This window comes from Phyllobates terribilis, unplaced genomic scaffold, assembly GCF_046119375.1.
Source record: "Phyllobates terribilis strain yellow unplaced genomic scaffold, ASM4611937v1 Scaffold_3__8_contigs__length_932513732, whole genome shotgun sequence".
NCBI classification, from domain to species: Eukaryota; Metazoa; Chordata; class Amphibia; order Anura; family Dendrobatidae; genus Phyllobates; species Phyllobates terribilis.
Genome location: NW_027362763.1, coordinates 418652183 through 418675200, shown reverse-complemented (window position 1 = coordinate 418675200; position 23018 = coordinate 418652183). Strand labels below are relative to the sequence as shown.

Sequence of the window (23018 nt, the reverse complement as noted above, 5' to 3'; positions counted from 1 at the left end):
TTGGGCACAATTGTAGAAATTATAGACCCAACATTGTAGAAATATAGTAACCCGGTCGTTCCAGTAGATGGAGCTCGCAATCCACAAAGTAATGAGACCTAGCTCGCAGTAAGAGAAGTTGTACATAAAAGAATCTGAAATGGAATATGTGCCTGTGTATAATCAAAGCACAGTAAAAGTGTCTCAGGTCTTCCCTTCCAGCAGATTGTCACGATCACAAAGATATGAGCCCCCAGAATTGTTATCAGAAATAATGTCCTATTGTTGCCACAGTCACTGTTAAATGTGTCCTCACCGTGTGATTAGGGGATAAGAAATACTCAGTTCAGCTGTTCCTGGTATATATCCAACTGTGTGATGGTGCCAGAATCTTAACAAGATCCTCTCCAGGAACTTGGAGGTTAAACGGGTTCTCAGCTGAGAAGAATAGAGACAGGAGCCGAGGGATTAGTATAATGGCGCCTTTCGCGCTTTTCAGGCTTCGTGGGCGGAGCTATATGAGGAAAGATGGCGCCGAGCTCCCACGCCCCAGGGACAGCAGAGATATCCCCACCGGACCTCACCCACCGAGCACCGCCCGCTCGGTTCGGGCACAGAGAAGCGGGCACTATCCGATGGCTCCTTCTCCGCTCAGGGAGCAAAGCCGGGTGACCGTCACCGCCTCCTTGTCACGTGCTCACAAGTTAACCCGGGGCCCACCGCCGCTCTCCGTGCTGGCTCTCCTCGGCCGTTGGTGGAACGACCAGATCACTCCCCAGGGTCTCCTGCAGTCTCGCGTCCCTCTGTCGTGCTGGCGGCTCACAGGGCACGGTGCACTCGTCACAGCCCAAGCGGGAAGCTCCACCACCGAACAGGCCCCGCTGCTCCGGGGTCTCCGCTGCGTCCTCTTCGGTCCTCCTAGCTACAACTGCGGTATGAGCGCTCTGGTGAGTCCACAAAGCAACAGGGAAAGGATACTAGTGGCCACAGCTAATAAAAAAGAAAATACATCAGGTTTTGAGTGCTTTTCGTGACCTGGGAGCAGGAGCAGTAATCAAGCACGACCAGCCATGCCAGAGCCCAGGCCACGCCCCCAGGTGGTCAACCCTTTTAAGGCAGTGTTCACACTTTGCAAATTGGCAATAACTGCAAGTTTGTGTTTTGTTTTTTTTTGCCCTAACTTTGTGAAATTTCAAAATAATGGTAAAACTGCATCATCTTTGCTGCAAGATGTGAATGGATCCTACAGCTAAATATTTTATCAGTTTGTGGCTTACCGTTCTGTTATTTAAATTTTCCATTATTTTTTTTCCTACCTTTTCCATTATGAATCAGAGAAATTCTTTGAAATGAAGAAAGGTCAATGCAAGGATGCTCTCGAAATTTATAAGCGGTTCTTGACCAGAATGACAAGAGTTTCAGAGTTTATGAAAGTTGCCGAGGTAAGTGGGTTTAAACAATGAATTTGTAAGCTCCTGTGATACACAGTGGTCGGATGCTATAGTTTGACTACAGACTGCTTGTTAGTAAGTCATACAGCTGTTCTTGAAGGTAATTTATGTCCAAAATTATGCCGTTTGTTAAAGGGATAGTCCCTCCCCAGATTGGAAATGCCTTAAATGTGTAATCTATGTAGGTGCTAACTGTGGGATCTGTACCTGTCCACAGAATGGGGGTCCCATAATCTCCATACTCCTTTTCGGACTGGTGCCCCAGCTGCAGTGACAGGAGCTATGGCCGCACATGTGCCCTCTCCATTCACTACTATGGGAATACCAATGCAGACGAGCTTGCTTGGTCTTTACCTTGTGCGTTTTTCTGTATCTTCCACTTATGTTACATTTGTGTTACAGCAAGTTGGTATCGATAAAGGTGACATCCCCGATCTTACCCAGGTGAGCAGCCTTTACTATGAAATCTAATGTGATGCTTCTAATCAAGTAATCCCTGCCATTTTTATGCCTGTTTCATCCCATTATGGATACTTAAAGGGGTTTTCTGGAGGTCCCAATTTAAGTACTTTCTAATTTGCCAAGTCTCAGATATGCAAACACTAATAATGGCCAATTTGATCCATAGTCGTGTGTGTTTTAGACGGCAGGTAATAGACAGCACACAGGGACAGCCTATGAATTGCTCAACTTCATATTGTTAAATTGAATGAATTCCTTCTCCATACAATTTATTTTTCATTATTACTTGATAGTAGACAACCTTCTCTTTTAACCATATTTTTTTCCCTTTAAGGACGGTATCGTCGAGGAGCCGGTAATTTAGGCGCTAATTTTTAGACTTGACACTTTGCTTTCAGCGTGTCTTTGCTCGCCTCTTATGATCTTGCTAAGAAGTAACTCCTGCTTTACCTTCTATATCTTCAGATAGTAGCAGAGCCTTCAGTCTGCCATAAGCACATAATACAAAATGACAATTAACAGATCACAGCTCTCTGTTCCAACTGGATGTAATTGCAATAAATTCTTGGCTGTCTTGGTAAAGGTGCCATAAACATACTAAGGTTGATGACCATGAACCATATCAACCATAACAAATATTTGGAGGGTGAAATATAACAAACAATTGTTTAAGCTAAAAATTGTTATGCCATCATCCGTTGTAAAATGTCTTGAATTATTATTATTTTTTTAATCTGATGGCCACTAGTAAGTGACTTTATTGGGTCAAATTGCTGATCCATGAAGGATCGTCCTATGAAAGATCTTTCTTCCATCCTCCTACGATGACAGTCTTTTCTGGCAATACATCGTCCAAAACCCGCTGGATGTAACCCTAACTTGTATTGCTGCTTTGAACAACTTTAAAATGAATCTGTCAGCAGGTTTTTGCTGTGTAATCTGACAGCAGCATGATGTAGGAATAAAGACCCTGATTCAAGTGATGTATCACTTAGTTTACTTGGTACCGCAGTTGTGATAGTCCGTTTTTCTGCTGCATTTCTAGCAGCGCTCAGAATGTTGAGCCCCACGCACACCACTGCGTGTCAACTTTGTGTATATTGACAGAGGGCGCTAATCAGTGGTGGGTGCCAAGGTTTGACCGGAGGTATGAAACACCTAGTCCTCTGGTGTTAATTTCCTGGTGATAAAACACAGACAAGTAAGTGACACATCACTGGAATCGGGGTCTCTGCCCCAACATCTTGGTGCTCTGATTACATGGCAGAAACCTGCTGACAGATTCCGTTTAACTACCAACATCAATTAAATTGTGTATGCCTGCAAATGGAAATTTTATGATTTGATTGTTCAACCATCAACCTACTTCTCTCACATGTGTATGGCCATCTTTATGTACTCCATATAGTGTATGTTACGTGCTGGAGACCTCGAGTTCTAAGGACATTCATAGCTAGCCGCATAACATAACACATTAGTAGAAGCTTTTAGAAAGCCAAAATCCAAGTGCGAAATAAAGATTATATGTGAAATAATCTGATGGTCAAATAGTCACTCTCTGTATTATAGGCTAAGCAATGTGTCATTTAGTGCAGCCTTTAAGGAAGTGAAGCCTCACTAAGGCTGGGGCCACACGGCGACTTTGGCTGTGACCCAGGTCACGAGGACCATGATCGCTGGATGTCATTGCTATATTTAGCACAATGCAAGTGAATAGGGTCGCATAGCAAACCTGAGGATACTGCGCCCATGACGGGCAAGTCTCAAATATTGTAACCAATTGGAGTTTCCCATTCACTTGTTCTGCGCTGTGATGACACCTAGTGATCTTTGGGCGAGTGACCTGTGTCACGGCCTAAGTTGCCATATATCCTCAGTTTTAAAGCTTTTTTGAAAAGGATCCATGCATTCCCATTCATTTTCGTGTAATGCAACATTGCTGTGTGCAAACTTGACCTCAGACCACGCTGCAGTAGAAAAAAGCTGACTCTGCGCTTAATCTCCCATATAGATTTTTGGTACACTTTTCTCAAAAAAAAAAAATATTTTTTTTTTATTTATTTCATTTACATTAGATTCTTTTTTTTTTCTTAATTTTTTTCTCTGTCTTTAAAAAAAATAATATTCAGTGAGATTCTTAGAAATGTAATTAGCATCTTATGGTAAGGACTGTCCTGTTTCCCCCCTAATGCTTGATTGCATGCTATAACTTTGTTAATGGGTTCACCTACACTACTAGTGGTTCCTCTTTGGTGTCTTCAGTGGCTTTTACTTTGTGTCCTCTTGATCAATCTGTTTTCAAAGAGGCTATGTCTTTACTCACGTAAATCAGTAATAAATCAGAAAAATTGTCTTTTTGACAGTGAATGGTAACACATGTCTTTGCTTTGGAATTATGTAATATGTTATTTGTTTCATAGGCACCAAGCAGCCTTATGGAAACCCTAGAACAACATTTAAATACATTGGAAGGGAAGAAAGGCAACAAGTTTGTATCTAAATCTTTTTTTTTTTTTAGAATCTTGAATGTTAATATTGTCTAGCCCCCGACCCCCAAGTATTTCTTTCAATCAAATATCTTATCCACATACCACATTTGTGCTCACATGGCTGTATTCTGGATCATTGATGAATATTGTCCATATAGTTCCTTTTTGTGTGCCTATTTGTAATTTACCTACCAATTTCCCATGGTTTTCCGGTGTGCATGAGCCCTTAGTGTATATGGCAGAGCGCAGAGGCGCTGTGGGTGACGTGTGTAAGCACTTAGTCCTCCATGCTCCCATATTGCTCTCCTCTATGACTACCAGTGGGCATTGTGGTACATGTGAGTGACCAATCAGTGAATCGTCATGTAACTGTGTCCATGTCAGTGAATGGCTTGGAAAGATGTTCTAATTAAAAAAAGCAATCTGGGACATCATTACAACTAAAGGCAAAATGGCTTACATAAGGCCCCTATTAACACTTTCCTTGCCATGGACGTATGACTTACATCCTTGCCAGGTGGCAGTTCAGTAGCCAAGGACAAATGAGAAACACTCTTGCCATTAATGACCGTATGTAGAATCATAGAATGTTAGAGTGGGAAGGAACCTCCAGGGTATCGTGTCCAACCCCCTGCTCAATGCAGGATTCAGTAAACCATCATAGACAGATGTCTGTCCAGCCTCTGTTTGAAGACTTCCAATGAAGGAGAACTCACCACCTCTCGTGGCAGCCTGTTCAGCTCATTGATCACCCTCCCTGTCAAAAAGTTTATAGAAATCTCAGCTAGGATCAGGCCTACAGAAGCGTTCCAGTGCTTATTTTGAAGCTGGCATTCTTTGTTCGTTTCAAAATGAGACCAAAATCGTCACAGTAGTCTCGATCCATCCTAAGATATCTGGAGATAAAGTTCAAGCTGCATAAGTGTGCAGCAAACATTCCCATCTCTCACGTTCAGATGTTCATGATTTTTAATGTATCCTCAAAAAAGGGTATTGGGGCTCTAACACTTTGATTACTAATACCTGCAAAATGGAGAGTTGAAATGTTCCGCTCTTTTGGAATTTTAAAATTTTCCTTCCTTCCTTTTGATAAATACATTGAGGGGTAAAGGTTTCTCCTGTATTAATACCTGTAAATATTAATATGGCGACAGAAAACTATTCAAGCAAAATTTTGTTCCAAATGTGGCTCTTTACCTTCTGAGCCTCATCTTGTGCCCAAAAGTCAAAATGACTTGCTTGCTGTGCATATGTTTCATCCTTAGCAACTTTTACCGGCTTCAGACGCCGAAAAATGGTTAAAAGAAGTGACTGGTCCGTGATTCTTGTTGGAAGCTACAGTACTACTATGTTTATATGTACCATTTAAAAAAAATTAAAAAAAACAGCACAGCCACTGCAAAGGACATCCGAAAAGATGTGAAAAAGACTGCAGTTAAAACGCCCCCTCCTCCTGCGTTTTCTGTTTCTGTAACTGTGCGGGTGCGAAAAGGCTCCATGTGCATATATCCGTAAAGGAGTTTTCCATTTCTTGAGTGAATTTATTTCTTTTTGTAACGTAAATGCATTTATTTTGGGCTAAAAATAATTTTTGCAGTTGGGTTTCAATAACAATTTTACAGTTTGGCTTTTATGTCCTTTGTTTCCCTTCACATTCAATTCCAATATCGTTGTGAATCAGGTGAGAGCACTTCAGAAAAAGAGAGATAAAAGTTAAGCGCTCCCTTTCAGACCGTCATAATGAGCTGTCGGATGAATTCACAGATAACTCATTCTGCAGACGATGCAACACAGAGGCTATAGAAGGCAAACTGTGCAACATTGTTGTAATGAAGCTCTCTTGCATAAAATTATTTTTATCCCCAATTACATGAATTTGAGCAAAAATAATAAGTCCCCTGCCTCCAAAGGTGGACAAGCCCTTTTTAAGATATTCTTTTTATGTCTGTCTTAGTTTAAATAGTTAATCACCTATTATATATATTTTTTTTTAATGCTATTTACTGAACTGACTTAATATTTTCTTTTTTTTTCTCCTCCGTGTTTGGATCATTCAGTGATGGGTGAGAATTTGCATACATTTTTTATTGTGTGATTGATTTTCTATGCATTTAAAGATCTAATTGCAGCCACCCCCCCCCTCTCCATCCTCATTCAGTTAGCCGCTCCAGCCGATGATCAAACTTGCTTCTTTTACATGGGACTTCCCCTTCCTGTGATTGTGGTGGTCGGATCCTAGCACTAATACATTCATTATCTATCTTTTGTCTAGGTGATGCACTTTGTTAATGGGACAACCCATTTTAGTGCTAAAATGTCCAAAATATTGTGACTTGCTAAGGTGTTTACGCCAGATTTCTCGCTTAAGCACCTTAATGATTCTCCCTTAATAGATTTAAATCTAACTACATAAATTTGGTATTTCTATAACCATACTGACCTAAGTTAACAAACTATTTGTACAGCACTATAAAAAGAATAAAATTTCACACTTAAAGTGCGTGCGTATATATAGGGATAGATGGCAAAAAAAAAAAAAAAATTCTCACCATAAGGAGTTAATAAAGTAGTTAAAGGGGTTGTTTCCTTTTGGTAAATGAATGTTCCTGACTGTAGGTTATTATAAAGAAACAAATCGCACTGTAGTTGTCTTACTCGGATCCACCAGCGAGTCTCTGCCGCCGCGCCCATTGTCTGCGGCGCTGATGTCACGCCTACAGCGCAACAGCCAAAAAGTGCGCCAGGCGGCTCTGAAGAGGGCGTTCAGTCCACACTGACAGTGCTGCTGAGCTCACTGATGGACTGCGATGCTGTCAATGGGGAGGGGAGTGGGGGAATTCAAGAAGCCATGTTCTTGTGCTGTGGGTTTTTTTTTTTTTTTTTCCACTATTTGTGAAGTAAAAAAAAAAAAAAAAAAAAAAAAAAAAAGTCTTAAGGCGTCAATAGCCTTTACTGTATGTTAAAAATTACCATATTTTTTGGACTATACTAACTTTGTAGCTAGAAAAATTCTTGCTAAAAAGTGTGCATCTTCTAGTCCGGAGGCAGATTCCTGTGATCAAGGAGAAAGCGGAGTGTCCTTCCCGATCACTTAGATAACTGCTCTCTCTTCGTGCCCTACACTGATCTAACTGATCAGTGCAGGACAGGAGAGAAAGCTACTGGTAACTACACAGATACTGAAGGACCTTTCAGGAAATTCAAAATGTTGCAAAAGTTATACTGTGTGTTTTTAGATGAAATAGTTAGTGGAGTATGTTGTGGTTGAGCTGTGAAAGTGTTTTGATGACATGCCTGAAGTGTGTGTGTGTGTGTTTTGATATAGCTGAGCTGTGTGTGTATGTAACAGAGTGTGTGTAGTGTATATGTGTAATGCAACATGTATAATACACATGTAGCTGAAAAACATTAACAAGGGAAGTTCTATTTGTTTTCCTATTTTATGTTGTCAAAAATGTAGGTGCTTCCTATAGTCCAGAAAATACAGTAATTCATATAAATTTACAATGTGAAATCTGTAAATAGTAGAAACTAAATGTTTTATATAATATAGCAACTAATGACGTGTACATTTGTGATTTCAGCTCTGGATCACCAGGAGGCAAGGTAATGTAACTAAATATGTCTTGCTCATCTTCCCTTGTGATTTATAGGTGGCATATGGTATGTTCCTAATTGAATTGTGATTTCTGTATATAATTGAAGCCACGATGCAATGGCAGATCTGTTGTGTGAGATATTGGAAGCCCTGACCCCCAATGCAAACAGTGCTTCATTCGTATTAACTATTTTTAAGTGTCTTCCTATGGTCATTGCACAACTCTTCCTGCATAGCTGTACGTAAAGCGCTAATCTTAATCACAGGCACTCTCTTAAATCCTCCCATCCCTATTAACTGCCCATCTTTTTTGCAGCTTCAATAAGAAATTTGGCCTTTTAGAGCTTGAGCCGCCTCTTGTAATTTTCATTCCCTTTTCAAGCACCATGCAGCACTTGTTTTTTTGCTGCCATTGGTAATCCTGTTCACAGCAAAGTTAAAGGGGTTATGCCACCATCTTCACTGTATAAAAATAATAATTATGTCTCCAAGGTAGAAACTTATACTAATTCACAGACTTAACCATTTGGAGTAAATTTAAAATAACTTTTAATAATTACAGATTAAAACTTAGTCATTGATTTTTAAGGTATGATAGTGTTTAAATAAGACTTTTATCACTATAGACTAAAGTCATTATGGTGTTATCACTAGCACTCAAATTGCCATTGGTGTTCTGGCACTTCAGAGTGTTTCATCAATTAAAATCCATAGTTTTCCTATGTTTATTGTGTAATTTGTGTTTTTAGTCTTCCCCTGCTACTACAGTCACCTCTCCAAACACTACTCCATCCAAGACTGTAGACACCTCGCCACCTCTTGATCTTTTTGCAACTGCAAGCGCTGCATCTCCCATTTGGTAAGTTGTTTTTTATTTTGGGTCCGTTATTACCGTGGTATTTTGAGGTTTAATGGTCATTTTTGTGAAAAATGTCACTTGCTACTATGGTGTGCTCTATAATCCCTGAAGGTTAACTGCAAATCTTGAAGGTTTTTTTTTTGTTGTTGTTTTTTTTTTTTTTTTTAGCCAGCAAACTGTATTTCCTGATATTTGGTGCCTTTTAATTTTTACATAGGGAAAAATATATAACCATTAGGAATAAACACATTGGCTCTGATTCATTAAGACTGGCATTTTGGTATACCAATTTTAATGAATAAGTAGGGCTTCCGGCTCACCTGTCTTGAAGAGTGCACAGGCTCTAAATCCACCGCAAATAGAAAAATCCAAAAGAGATCCAGCACGTCTAAATTGTAAACTTTTCTTTTTTATAATTAAAAACAAACCGATGAAAGAATGGCGTATCAAAAAACTTTAGATGTAAAAAGTCCCTTAAGCGCACAGTAGTTGACGTGTTTCAAGGCAATCTCCTCTTACCTAAATGTATTCCCGTATTCAAGATCCTATCCCAATATGTAATAGTTGTAGTAATAGCAAATACCTCTAACTAGAAATGTAGTATAGTTCTTCTGATTCGCTATGTCCCTTACCTCATGTGCAGGCATTGCAGGGCCTTCGGTATGCATGGTTATGACCACTAGCAACTAGCTAACTGTCACTATCGGTGGTCGTAACCATGAATGGCTAATGTCCTGCAATGCCTGCACATGAGGAAAAGAGACGCAGAGAATCAGAAAAGCTATACTACATTTATAATTGGAGTTGTTTGCTAATATTACACCTACTACTTATTGGGATAGGATCTTGGAGATGGGAATACCCCTTTAATGAACGGAGCGCTAGAGTAAGATGGTCAAATCCATTAGGAAGGGTCTGCCTCTTATTGAATTTGGCATATTTTTAAACTGCCAAGTGATATTGCCCAAAATTATTGCTAGGTTGTGGCTGGCATGCATTTCTGACGTAATTTGCGCCACTTTTGTGGTATTAATTATGACGAATTTGTCAGGTACGCTTGGCCAAGCCCCGTTCCGCCCAAAATCGAACTACTTTTCAAAAAGTTGGCAAAGGTGGCCGAGAATGACATAAAAACATTAAGTTGTAAAATTTGCACAAATAATTTGCAACAATTCAAACAGATTTATGCCAAAATTCTAGCACAAACTGCTTGATGAATTGAGGCCATGGTCTGTATTCATCCGGATTGTTCCGCATGCTCTAGTAGTAAGAAGGGAATTATTTTTAAGCTTTTACATGTACATATTCTCATCATACATCCAAGTGGTTTCTTCAGTTCTGTAGGAATCTTTTACCAGAAGTTATAATTTTTGGGTAATTCCATCTTAATCCAGTTGCCAAGGTTGCATAAGGATCTTTATCTATGGAGTTATAAATTGTCTGAACTACGTACATTAAAGACATGCAATATTGAAACGTTTAACAAATTCATATAACCTAATTAGGTGGAGTGAGATTAAAGGGGGAGTGGTTTGCTTGGAAGTGTGAAGGTCACTAATGCCAAAAATTGTTTAGCTCTTTATTTATGGGTTTCCATACATTTTGACCCCAACTGAAGCCGACTCCAGTGTGTGTTACAAATATATCATAATGATGTGATTCAGCAAATTAACTCCTAATGAATTGTTCTCCAGTCATTCACATCAATGTACATATAACTGTGAAGTATATTTTTCTTAATCCTTTTTGGTTTGTCCTTTTGTAGTTCAGCAAAGCTCTCCAATGATCTTTTGGATCTGCAGCCAGACTTCACCTCATCCGGTCAGGCGGCATGTGCTGCTCCCGCAGCTGCCAGTGCGTGGGGAGGTAAACTCAATATCCATAATTATTATATATATATATATATACTCAATATCCATAATTATTATATATATATATATATATATATATATATATATATATATATATATATATATATATATATATATATATATATATATATATATATATATATATATATATATATATATATATATATATATATATATATATATATATATATATATATTATAATATTTTTTTTTACGACCCTCGGGTGTTGGGTTATGACATGCTGTTTTAAAGGGGTTCTAAAATCCCCCCCACCCCCCTTCATGTAATCCAAACGGCAGGCCATCCGAGTCGCGTGTCAGAACTGACTGCATTCTGAAAAAATGCAGCTCCTGAGACCTGTGTCTCAGCTGACAGAGGAGCTATCTCATAAGCAAAAATACAAGAGCTACTGGAGAAGTATGTGACAGGAGAAGATTTAAATCTTCTCCTTGGCTAACTTAAGCACAGAAGACTGTAGAAAAAAATTATTTTAGGGTAAATGCACACGTTTAGTAATGTTTGCCGTGCTGATTCTCCAGCAGCATATCAATAGTGTAATACAGTACCCACATTGTAGATGAAGCTAAACAATTCTCATCTATACATTGGGGATACATTTCAATACCGCCATGTGAGTATTCAAATCCACAGCATGTCATTTAATTTTACGGATTTCATTGAAGACCTCATATTGTGAACGATGAAGTCTATGGCGCTTCTGCAACAAAATCCGAAGTAAAGCCCTCATGTAAGACAGATTTCTATGTAAATTTGGTATAGTTTTTGCCGTGATTTAACATCAAAATTATAAGTTGCTGCTTGTGCAGAGTATGTTAGAGGTTTGCCTTGGATCAGTGTTCGCAGTCTCTATGCAGAATGAAGCATGTGAATTCACACCACATGTACAAGACATTCATTGTCACGGTCATAATTGAAGATGCCACCGACATTCCAGAGATGTACTCTATGTGCAGTCACATACACTCTGTGCAGAATTAATAGGCAAGTTGTATTTTAGAGGATTATTTTTATTATTGATCAATAACTATATTCTTAATCAACCCAAAAGACTCATAAATATCGAAGCTTAATATTTTTGGAAGTTGGAGTGGGTTTTTTGTAGATTTGGCTATCTTGGGAGGATATCTGTTTGTGCAGGTAACAATTACTATGCAGAATTATTAGGCAACTTAATAAAAACCAAATATAATCCCATCTCACTTGTTTATTTTCACCAGGTAAACCAATATCAGTGCACAAAATTTAGAAATAAACATTTCTGACATGCAAAAACAAAAACCAAAAAAATTAGTGATCAATATAGCCACCTTTCTTTATGATGACACTCAACAGCCTTCCATCCATAGATTCTGACAGTTGCTTGATCTGTTTTCGATCAACATTGCGTGCAGCAGCCACCACAGCCTCCCAGACACAGACGAGAGGTGTACTGTTTTCCCTCCCTGTAGATCTCACATTTTATGATGGACCACAGGTTCAGATCAGATGAACAAGGGGGCCATGTCATTATTTTTTCTTCTTTTAGACCTTTACTGGCCAGCCACGCTGTGAAGTAGTTGGATGCATGTGATGGAGCATTGTCCTGCATGAAAATCATGTTTTTCTTGAACGATACCGACTTCTTCCTGTACCACTGCTTGAAGAAGTTGTCTTCCAGAAACTGGCAGTAGGTCTGAGAGTTGAGCTTCACTCCATCCTCAACCTGAAAAGGTCCCACAAGTTCATATTTGATGATACCAGCCCATACCAGTACCCCACCTCCACCTTGCTGGTGTCTGAGTCGGAGTGGAGCTCTCTGCCCTTTACTGATCCAGCCTCTGGCCCCTCCATCTGGCCCATCAAGAGTCACTCTCATTTCATCAGTCCATAAAACCTTTGAAAAATCAGCCTTTAAGCTATTTCTTGTCCCATTCTTGACGTTTTATCTTATCTTATGTTTCTTGTTCAAATGTGGTTGTTTTTCAGCCTTCCTTACCTTGGCCATGTCCCTGAGTATCGCACACCTTGTACTTTTTGATACTCCAGTAACGTTGCAGCTCTGAAATATGGCAAAACTGGTGGCGAATGGCATCTTGGTTGCTTTATGCTTGATTTTGCTCAATTCATGGGCAGTTATTTTGCGCCTTTTTTGGCCAACACGCTTCTTGCGACTCTGTTGGCTATTTGCCATGAAACGCTTGATTGTTTGGTGATCACGCTTCAAAAGTTTGGAAATTTCAAGACTGCTGCATCCCTCTGCAAGACATCTCACAATTTTGGACTTTTCAGAGCCCGTCAAAACTCTCTTCTGACCCATTTTGCCAAAGGAAAGAAAGTTGCCTAATAATTAAGCACACCTTATATAGGGTGTTGATGTCATTAGACAACACCCCTCCTCATTACAGAGATGCACATCACCAGATTTACTTAATTGGTAGTTGGCTCTCAAGCTTATGCAGCTTGGAGTAGGACAACATGTATAAAAAGTATCATGTGATCAAAATACTCATTAGCCTAATAATTCTACACACAGTGTAGTATATCATGTCTTTCATTTTTAGGTAGTATCCAGTCTTTTGTATTTTTCACTCAGTAGAAAGAAAAAAAAATGGTAGCGGATGAATGGGTTTTATTGATCTCAAGTTTGGCTTCATATAAAAAAAAAAAAAAAAAAAAAAAAAAATTTGCCTACCCCAAATGTTACTGTTGCCCTAAACTTGATACCTATGGCGGCTGCCTTTGTTGTGGAATATGGTTGTCACCTTATGCTTGCTATTCAGTTGGCGTCACATTGTAGGTATGTGCTTAAATATTTTATATGGTTTTGGTAGGAAAGATTCCAGATTACTGCCCTTTTCTGTTTTTTCTCTTTCATCACTCTGCAGGTAACATTCAAAGTTTCTCCTTTTATCCTACCTCTTACACTTGTTTTCTTTTTAATCGCTTGCTTAATGGATTACATGACAGATCTTTTGGGCGAGGGTGAGTAGTTTTTCTGTCCGGCTGTTCCTTTCTCCTTGCTTGCTTCTGTGCCTTGTCTTCTGACAGATAACATTTCTCCCCTTCCATGTTGCATGCAGACTCTCTCTCTGCGCCTTCTACTTCTCTTATCTCAGAGGCTCCTCAGCTTTCTGACCCATTTTCAGCTGAGCCCAGTGCCCTTCCTGCTGCTTCCACTGAACCTCCAGCACCCTCAGTGTCTCCGGCACCTGCCACTCTTAGTACTGCCAGTGCTGATGTCGATCTCTTTGGAGGTTAGTAAGGCTGTAGACATCTGCTTTCCTTGCTTTCCCTTGTATATCCTACGACCTAGCATTGTGTGTCAATGTCCTCTAGTTTAATTTTTTTTTTCTCATTAATACGGTACCCAACAATAAAAAATGCAGGTGTCAACATCTGCGTTTTCTGCAGAGTACAAATAGGATAATGACATCGATTTGAAGAAATGTATTCATGAACCCAGTGATGCTGTCAGACAAATGACATTATAGAAATGTTTCCAATGTGGCGTTATCCTTTCATGCTGCATGGCAGATGGTACACAGCACTGCTGCCATGCAGCATTAAAGGGAATCTGTCAGCAGAATTTTGGTACCTCACCTGAGAGCAGCATATTGTAGGAAAAGAGACCCTGATTCCAGCGATATGTCCCTTGGTTTACTGGGTGCAGCAGTTGTGACTCAATCAGAGTTCTTAGATGTAGTATGTAGCAGAGCTCAGAAGGCTAACCCTGCACACACAACAGCTTCCTGTGTACATTGTCTATTGACATTAAGCTGCTTATCAGAGGAGGAGGCGTGGTCAGACCAGTGCTCTTGTGCACTTTGGTCACAGCAATGAGAATCTCCTAGTGATAAAAAAACCTTCATTATAAGTAAACAGCTCATAACCTAATAAGTAACATCACTGAATTCAATGTCTCAGCTGCTGCCTCATGCCGTCCTCAGATTACATGGCAACAACCTGCTGACAGATTCCTTTTTAAGGGGGTATTTCAGGAAGATAAATTCTAAAAGCTGATGTTCCTGTTCTTGTATGTAACTTCATGTGATTTTTACCTCCCATCACAGTGCTGCTGCTGCTCCTGAGTGCTCCCCCTCCTCTCTGGGACATGTTATCAGAAGATCAGCACATGTGGCTTGCTACCTTTTTCTTCTTTATGCCAGCCCTCTGACAGAGGCTTATAACAATCTGTGAAGATTTCTCCCTCCGCTCACTCCTTTCCATCTTTTCTTTCTCCACTGCCTGCCTGCACCTTCATAGCTTGTACATGACCTGTCAAGGAGTACGGAAATAGCACTCGAGAAACATGGAGAGGGAAATGATAGGTCACCTGTAAGCTGTGCAGAATGAGAGTGAGGGGGAAGGAGTAACGCACACGCACGCGCACGCACACACACACACACACGCGCACGTGCACGCCTTGGTTAGGGGGCTGGCTTGCAGAAGTTGAAAGTAGCAGGCCACACACCCTTCATCAGGATTCTGGCTTGCATAAACAGCCTTACAAAAGCCATGTCCCCTGATCTTATGTAGCTATACTGAAGGGAGGGGGAATCCTCAGCAGCGCTCTAACTTTAAATCACAGTGAGAAATGGTAAGTACGGATGAGCGAGCATGTTCAGATATGGAGTTATCCGAGCATGCTCGGCTTCGGATACAGGTGCCGTCGTGCTTGAGTCAAATGCTCAGGTAGCCACGGCCACATGTATTGTGATTAGCGGCAGTGTATCAGCCACGATATATGCGGCGATGGCTACCCGAGCCTTTGACTTGAGAACACCGGCTCCTCTATCCGAACCAGAGCATGCTCGGATAACTCCATATATGAGCATGCTCGCTCATCCCTAGTAGTAAGCTTACATAAATTTACATATAAGAAAAGGAAGGGGGATCTGAGTCTTTATTTCCAATCACATTTTGTCTAAAACTATAGTTTATCTGCATGGAGTACCCCATTAATAGGATTTATGCGTGCAAGGACTCTGCTGTAAAGTTTATTGTAGTCATGTTTATGCAAGTATAAGGTATCCTCAAACCTTTGCAATCTGGTCTTACAATATTCTGATCTTTAGGCTGGGCTACAAGGCGAGATTTCGCTCAAAACTGAAATTGCAGTATTGGACGTAATGATCAACAATGGTGTCAGGTTGCGACGTGTGACATTCTGCCACAGAGTGGGAAATATTTCCAAATGTGTTGGATTTTTGGTCGCAAGTCGAACATGGCACACATGCCGTAGAATTCAATGCAGGTCACACTCGACATGCAACTTGTGTTCAACTTATCTGCAAATTGGCTGCTTTTACTTACAGCAAAATCAGATCTCAGATTTGTTTGACAGCAAGTCAAACAAATGTGTGGCTTTTCAGAGAGTTTTCACTTTGAAGTACACTGTGAGGGAAAACTAGCGCTGCCCTGACTATAGCGCTGCCCTGACTATAGCGCTGCCCTGACTATAGCGCTGCCCTGACTATAGCGCTGCCCTGACTATAGCGCTGCCCTGACTATAGCGCTGCCCTGACTATAGCTTCTAAAATGCTTTGCCTGTCCTTGCATGTTGCTTCTTAGGCATCCAGATTCTCCAGGAAGGGAATATTTTAATTGCCTATATTTTAAAGGTTAATCAGCTTCTCATTACTTTTGCCCTGTTGTAGAATTTACATGCTATTAAATAATCTGCATACGAGGACACATGCTGGTGATTTATAGCTAGCAGGATCTTTTGTATTGGCTTGTAATTTGGGCATACCTGCTGGAGTACACGGCACTGCTTATTGAGGAGTGACAGTTCACATAGATCATTGACACAGTGCAGCAGACTTTGCTATGTACATAATTACCCCAGTATCCACTAGAACGCACTTCAGACAAAGTGTACCTGTAAATTTCTTCCATCAATTATGCCATTTCATCAAATATGTTGTACAGGGCCTAGTATTATATTTTATATAGATTTTTTATTATGGTTAGTATATATTAGGCGGGCCAGGAGTTGTACAGTTTAACCCATTAGTGACCATGCCAAATTTTTCAAATCTGATGTGTCACTTTGTGGCAATAACTCTAGAATGTTTCAACTCATCCCATTGATTTCAAGAATGTTTTTGTTTTTTTGTGACACCTTATATTTTTGATGATGGTAATTTAGGTTAATATGTTTTGCGTTTTTTATTTATAAAAATATCAGAAATTTGACACAAAATTCTGAAAATTTTCAAACTTTAACTATTTTGTGTGGATTAAAGAGAATCATTCAAAGGGGTTGTACACTACTAGGACAACACCTTTTTGGTCCTGCAGACCAAGGCTATCCAGCTATCGCATGTCTTACCATTCATGTCAGTGGTTCCCTCTTCACACTATACACTTTATTAATAGAGCAGCCAATGTGTTTGACTACCTACATTCTCCAAAAATCTGTTATCCTTGCTTCTCACATTCTTTCTTCAAAAACTGTAGTGCACCTAGTAGAATTGATGCTGTTTTGAAGGCAAAGGATGGCCACAACAAATATTGATTTGATTTTAGATTTCTGTTTTGTTCATTCACTTTGCATTTAAATTTATGAAAAAATATTAACACTTCTATTTTTAAAGCATTATTTTTCCTATCACCCATGACAGCACCACAACGAGAGAGGGGATCCGCCCTTCCAGGACAGGAAACCTGCAGAATAAAAGGGCGGCGCCTCTCCACCACCTCAGTTGGTTTCCTGTCCTTGAGGGGGAACCTTGTTAAAACGGCGGCAGAAGAAAGACATGGGCCAGACATGGGCCGGTCGGTTTCTAAAAGGGCACAGTCTCTGCTGCGGCCGACGCCAGGGACCTGGAAGCACCATGGTGGGTCCAAGGGGGCCTGTTCCGTTGGACGGGCATGAGCAGCAGCCGCACCATTACCTTATGGTGGCCTGGCAGCTGCGCATCCCGGTTGTGCAGGCACAGGACACTATCCAGGAAATCGCACCTTAAGACGCACGCCAGTGAAAAAAGAAGTAGCGGAGACCAATATCTTCTAACTTGTTTCCAGCTACTGTTTTGTACCAGCCTGCAGCCCTGATGACTATCGTACCGGAGGGTCCTTGATGGGAGAACCTTAGACAGGCTTACCTGTTGAAGATATGACTGAGCGGCGGCCCTGTCTGGGGTCTGCAGCTCCAGCTCCGTGCATCAGTGGATAAGCTGCTGTGGAGCTGCACCCCTGTCTGGGGTCAACAGCTCCAGCTCTGCACATCAATGGGAGCATCTGTTGAGCTGCGCCCATGCCTGGGGTCAGAAGCTCCAGCTTTGATCGGCGCACTATTGGAGGCGCCCCTGCCTGGGGTTGGCCACCCCAGTATTGCTCCGGCACGGCCGGATGAAGAGGAATAGGCCTGTGACTTGGTCCAGCCTCCAAATTCGTACAGCTGGTGGTGAGTGATCGTCGTGAATTTTTATCTTGTTTATGGGGCCCTTTCCTTGTTTTGGTTACTAGGAAAGGCTGAAGGAAGTTGGCGCAAAACTCAAAAATGGGTGTGTGTGCGCTCTGTAAGACCCCATCTGGGCCAAGGGCCTCGTGCTTTAAATTTGGCTTCAGGACTGAAGCTGGACATTATACCTCTAGGCTAAAGTTAGCCTTCAGAATTTTACCACAAAAATGAGCCTCAATCTGCTCCGTAAATGTTAAAGTAACACTCACAGGTTTTTACTGTTGTCCTCCAGTCTGTTTACTCCATCCACAGAACGGTAAAGGTCTTTGTGAAAGTCTGCTATCCAGCTGCGTCTCATCAGTTGGCTCCTTCTGGTGGCTAGTCTGACTATTGAGATTTACCACCCAAAGGAAAGGTTTATCCTTCATTCAGATGGATTACTCTTTTTAAATAAAAATCTGAGCGCAGTGCCTCATAAAGCCTCTTTGCATTTCAGAAAGAGCACATCATAGTGCCTCATGGCACATCATAGTGCCTCATAGCATAGCTCTTTACAGCACATCATAGTGCCTCACAGAGCCTCATGGCACATCTTAGTGCCTCATGGCATAGCGCTTCATAGTGCCTCATGGCACATCATAGCGCTTCATAGTATAGCACTTCATAGCACATCATAGTGCCTCATGGCACAGTGCCTCATGGTGCTTTATATCACATCAGAGTGCCGTAAAGCGTCTCATAGTGCCTCATGGCATAGTGCCTCATAGCACTTAATCGCGCCTCATGGTGCATTCATAGTGCCGCATAGCGCCTGTTAGTACCTCATGGGGCCTCATAGTGTCTCTCAGTCAGGGTGCCTCTGTGTCTTGTAGTGCTTTATAGGGTGTCTGTGCCTTGTAGCGCCCTGTGCCTCATAGTCCCTCTTTGTAAAGGTACTGGTTGCACAACTAAGTTTGTCTGACAAAACCAAGTTCTGCGACTGTAAACTGTGCATGGCAAGCTTACCGAATTCAGGGGGAAAAATATCCTAGCCTCTATTTTGAGATAGAGTGTGGCAGTATTCCTGGCTGGAGCTCAGCTGGCTCAGTGGAATGCCAGTTGGAGGCAGGTGACAATAAGAGCGCTTCCTTAGTTTTGCATGTTAATAATAATAAACCTTGTAGGGTTTCGCTCTTAAAGGTAGGAGGCATCACGTAGTGCTCATACATTGTGGGTTTGGTCCAATCAAGTGCAGTTTTATTACTTTTTACTGGTTGCACAGAAGTCATAAACATTAATATTTCTGGTCTTGTCCAAGCGCTGATTAAATAGGACAGACTCTGACTACTCATATACAGCTCAGCTAACTCTGCTTGATCAAACAAAACAATATTTATCCAGGGCAACAACTGATACTTACAGACTCAGCTCAGGTGGAGTCTGGCCTGTGTCTCTGATTAGCTCCAAGACGCACACAGTCTGCTCTGCTTTCCAGCAGTCTGACTAAGGTGAATGCCTAGCCTGCTCTGGTGCTTAGCTCTCCAGGTGCTCTAATCAAGACCTGTAAAGCTGCTATTTAACCCAGGCCTACCTGGGTTTGCTACAACCCGAAGGGGCTGTACAAATCCCTGAGAGTTAGATAATTGGAAATGGACTCTATAAGATCTGCTATTAAATCTGCAGTTCCAGATTGCTATATAGTAGTATAGGCGTTTAAGGAGGTATAGAATCAGGTTCCAATTCAGGTGAAGCATCAAATTTCCTAAGAATAATTCTTGGCATAAAATGAGGATTTAGGCTTTCAGTTTGTGTCCTTCCATTCAGATGTTAATGAGCCTTAAGGCTTTATGGAGAATTATAGTAGTTAGGACAACTCTCATATCGAAGGAAGAGGCATTGACAATAGTTTACCTCAACTATTTCGGGATTATGGGCAGATCCATCGAGCGCTGCAGAACTCACTGGGCAGTGAGTAAGAGTTGTGGTCTTCCAAGGTAGAATAAGGAGTCCTGTTATATGTCAAAATTAATAAGCCGTCTGGCCACAACTCTGAACAAGACAATATTGCTGTTAATAACTCTAATCTCCTACATTCCTGTAGTAGCATGGTCACAGATACACATCCGTGGGCTGCCTCTAAAGATCCAGTTCCTCTAACCTAAAGAAGCTTTAGGCATTATATAAGAAAGCTGCATTCATCTATACATGGTCACCATGTAAAGGTCTTGTCATACAACCGAGTAGCTTTAGCTTACATAAACCATTATGGAGGAACTCTGCCAAGACACTTATGTATAATCACTTCAGATGGCGAAGTCTCATCTTTTATCTTTTAACAGCACCTCATATAAAGAGGAAGAGAATTGCAAGTGGACCTTTTTAGCCGTAGACTACTGGAACAGTGTCCAACCTGCATTGAATAAGCCAGGAATGTGAAGGTGAGTTTTGGATCTAGGCCCATTTTCAGTCCAAAGATGGCACCCTGGGATCTGAATCCAGTGCTTACAGCTCTAACAAGCCTTTGCTTGAACCCACATTCGCTTCACATTAAAGACTATTATCCCGGTGGCCCTGACTTCAGCATGGTAAGTTAGTGACATTCAAGCTTTGTCGGTTATTCCTTTGTTTATACAGATCCTAGAAGATGGGCCGGTTCCGGAGCTACCCTATCTTCCGAAGATGGTTTCCAATTTCCGTAGAAGTCAGGAAATTGTGCACCCTACTTTCTGTTCTAATCCAGGGAATCCATAGCAGAACAATAAGAAAGCAGATGTCCCCATCAAGCATTTTGTAAGGTTGCGATTCATCTTCACCTTGCACCTGCCATAGACACTATAGGCTTGATCTGGGATCTTCTGCTGTCCTTTCCTTTAGGAAAACTGTTCTACAGGCTGTGGTCCCACCCTAACTTTAACGTTTTTTCTCTGTAAATCTCTCGTTGTGGTGCTGTCATGGGTGATGGTAAAACACTAAATTACTTACCGGTAATGTGATTTTCCTGAGCCCATGACAGCACCCTTATATTCACTCCCATCACTGGTAGAAGTTGATCACTCCATTTCCTCGTGATGTTTGATTCACGCTGTGTGTAGAAGGAAAAATCATGGGATATATAACTATTAAGTAGTGTCCTCTCATGCTCTGTAAACAACTGAGGTTTCCTGTCCTGGAAAGGCGGATCCCCCTCTCTCGTTGTGGTGCTGTCATGGGCTCAGGAAAATCACATTACTGGTAAGTAATTTAGTGTTTCCCTGACCCTCATATAACTTTTTCACAGTACCTTATACTACCCAGCTAATTCTTCTTTTCTCTGCTCTATGTAGAAACAGGAAGTCTCTTGTCCCTGCATTTATCATTCCCCTTTTCAACTCCTGACCAAGCTGCTCCACTTCTCTCTCCTGCCAGAGACTTTTGCAGTGACGGATTAGTCATGCAGTGAAAATTGACCTCCTGTTTCTACATAGATCTTAGAATGATTCAGCTGGTCAGTTTTTAATCATGTCATGTCATAGACCTAAAAAAGAGAAGAATTAGCTGGGTAGAAAGGCAAAATGAGCAATTTTAAGTACACAGTGCTATATAATAGGAGGATTACAATATATTAAGAAAATATAAATAAGTCTGAAGATGAACTGAATGCATGAAGCAAATTTCTTCCTGAAGACTTACAAACTGTTTACAGGCCAACACGATGATTGGTCTGACACACGATTTCTGTCTTGTTGCCTAAACTCTTGTATCTTCTTTTCTGATATTCTAAGATCCAAAAAAGTTATATATCTGTACTCCATCCTTCAGTAGCTTCTGTCATGCAATATCATATCCTTGCTTGAACATGGTAAGGGAAAATAAAGAGATCTGCTTTGCTCAAGCAAAGATATCCATTAGTAGCTGGTAAGTGAGTCTTGTGGTTGTGACGCTCTAACCATATGCATGGAGCCCTTATACAATATAAGCCTGTTCTTTTTATCATGTGCTATAATTGACTTATGCAGTCAGAGGAAATTACGCTTGTTGTATAAGGGAATGTAAAATGATTTTTCTTCTTTTTCTTCCCCTTTTTTGATTTTGTTTTTGCTTCCATTAAATTCCCTCACCCTAGATGCCTTTGCTGCTTCTCCTGGTGAAGCACCTGCAACATTAGAAGGGGCTGCAGCACCACCTACCCCTACCCCTGTTGCAGCGGCTCTTGATGCATGCTCTGGAAACGGTGGGTTTCATAATCTGCTCCTTGTCACCTGTCGGCATGCCTTGCACTGACTTAATTTAATTTTTGTTAATACTTATTTACAATATGCAAAGAGTGAATAGCAATTCATTGCAATAATGTAATTGTTGGTACTGCTTCCTTGGTATAGTGACCTACAAATCAAGTAGTCTACAAATGGGATTCTTTTATGAAAGTCTATCTGTAGTTTTGCCCTTGTCTCTTGGAAAGCTGTCTTACCTTGCTGCAGTACCAGGAATACCATTCTATATTGAATAATTGCTATTTAATGCTCACCAATATTGTAATTGAACTTCAACATTTGGTTATAAAGCTCTGTTCACACTCTGGCTGCTGGATTCTGACATTGTTATGGTAATATTAGCAAAGCATGCAGCTTTAGAAGTGCAATAAAAAATTACTGAAACTTCATCATATCCTATATAAGAATTTAGGGTCCACTGGAGAGTGTAAGACCACAGATCCATCAGAGATATGGCTGCTGTTAAAAACACAGTTACCAAGTGAGGACATGATCTAGATGTATTCATTAAAGCAGACTGTGGGATGGTGTGTTTAAAAATGGTGCAGTGGAAAGGTGGATATATTGTGCAATGCAACCAGCCATATTCAGCATATGCTATGAGTAACACCTCTGTTTTTATTTTAATTATATTTGTGCTATTGTGTGTTTTTTACAATTTCTATTATTGT

The 23018-nt window shown here is 40.8% G+C and overlaps 1 protein-coding gene across 3 annotated transcripts in view; it reads left to right on the top strand.

The window, feature by feature from the left end:
- SNAP91 (synaptosome associated protein 91) overlaps window positions 1-23018 on the top strand; it is a 211750-nt gene that overhangs the window by 120309 nt on the left and 68423 nt on the right. For 2 of the 3 annotated variants that reach the window (XM_073675641.1, XM_073675639.1), the window contains exons 8-10: window positions 1315-1421; window positions 1833-1874; window positions 4313-4450. In XM_073675641.1, coding sequence (XP_073531742.1) covers window positions 1315-1421; window positions 1833-1874; window positions 4313-4435 — 272 coding nt within the window. In that variant the 3' untranslated portion in view covers window positions 4436-4450. Of the gene's footprint in view, window positions 1-1314; window positions 1422-1832; window positions 1875-4312; window positions 4451-6438; window positions 6445-7965; window positions 7988-8728; window positions 8839-10603; window positions 10705-13677; window positions 13693-13790; window positions 13965-22199; window positions 22308-23018 lie in introns of those variants that run through there. The other variant, XM_073675642.1, reaches the window with a different exon arrangement.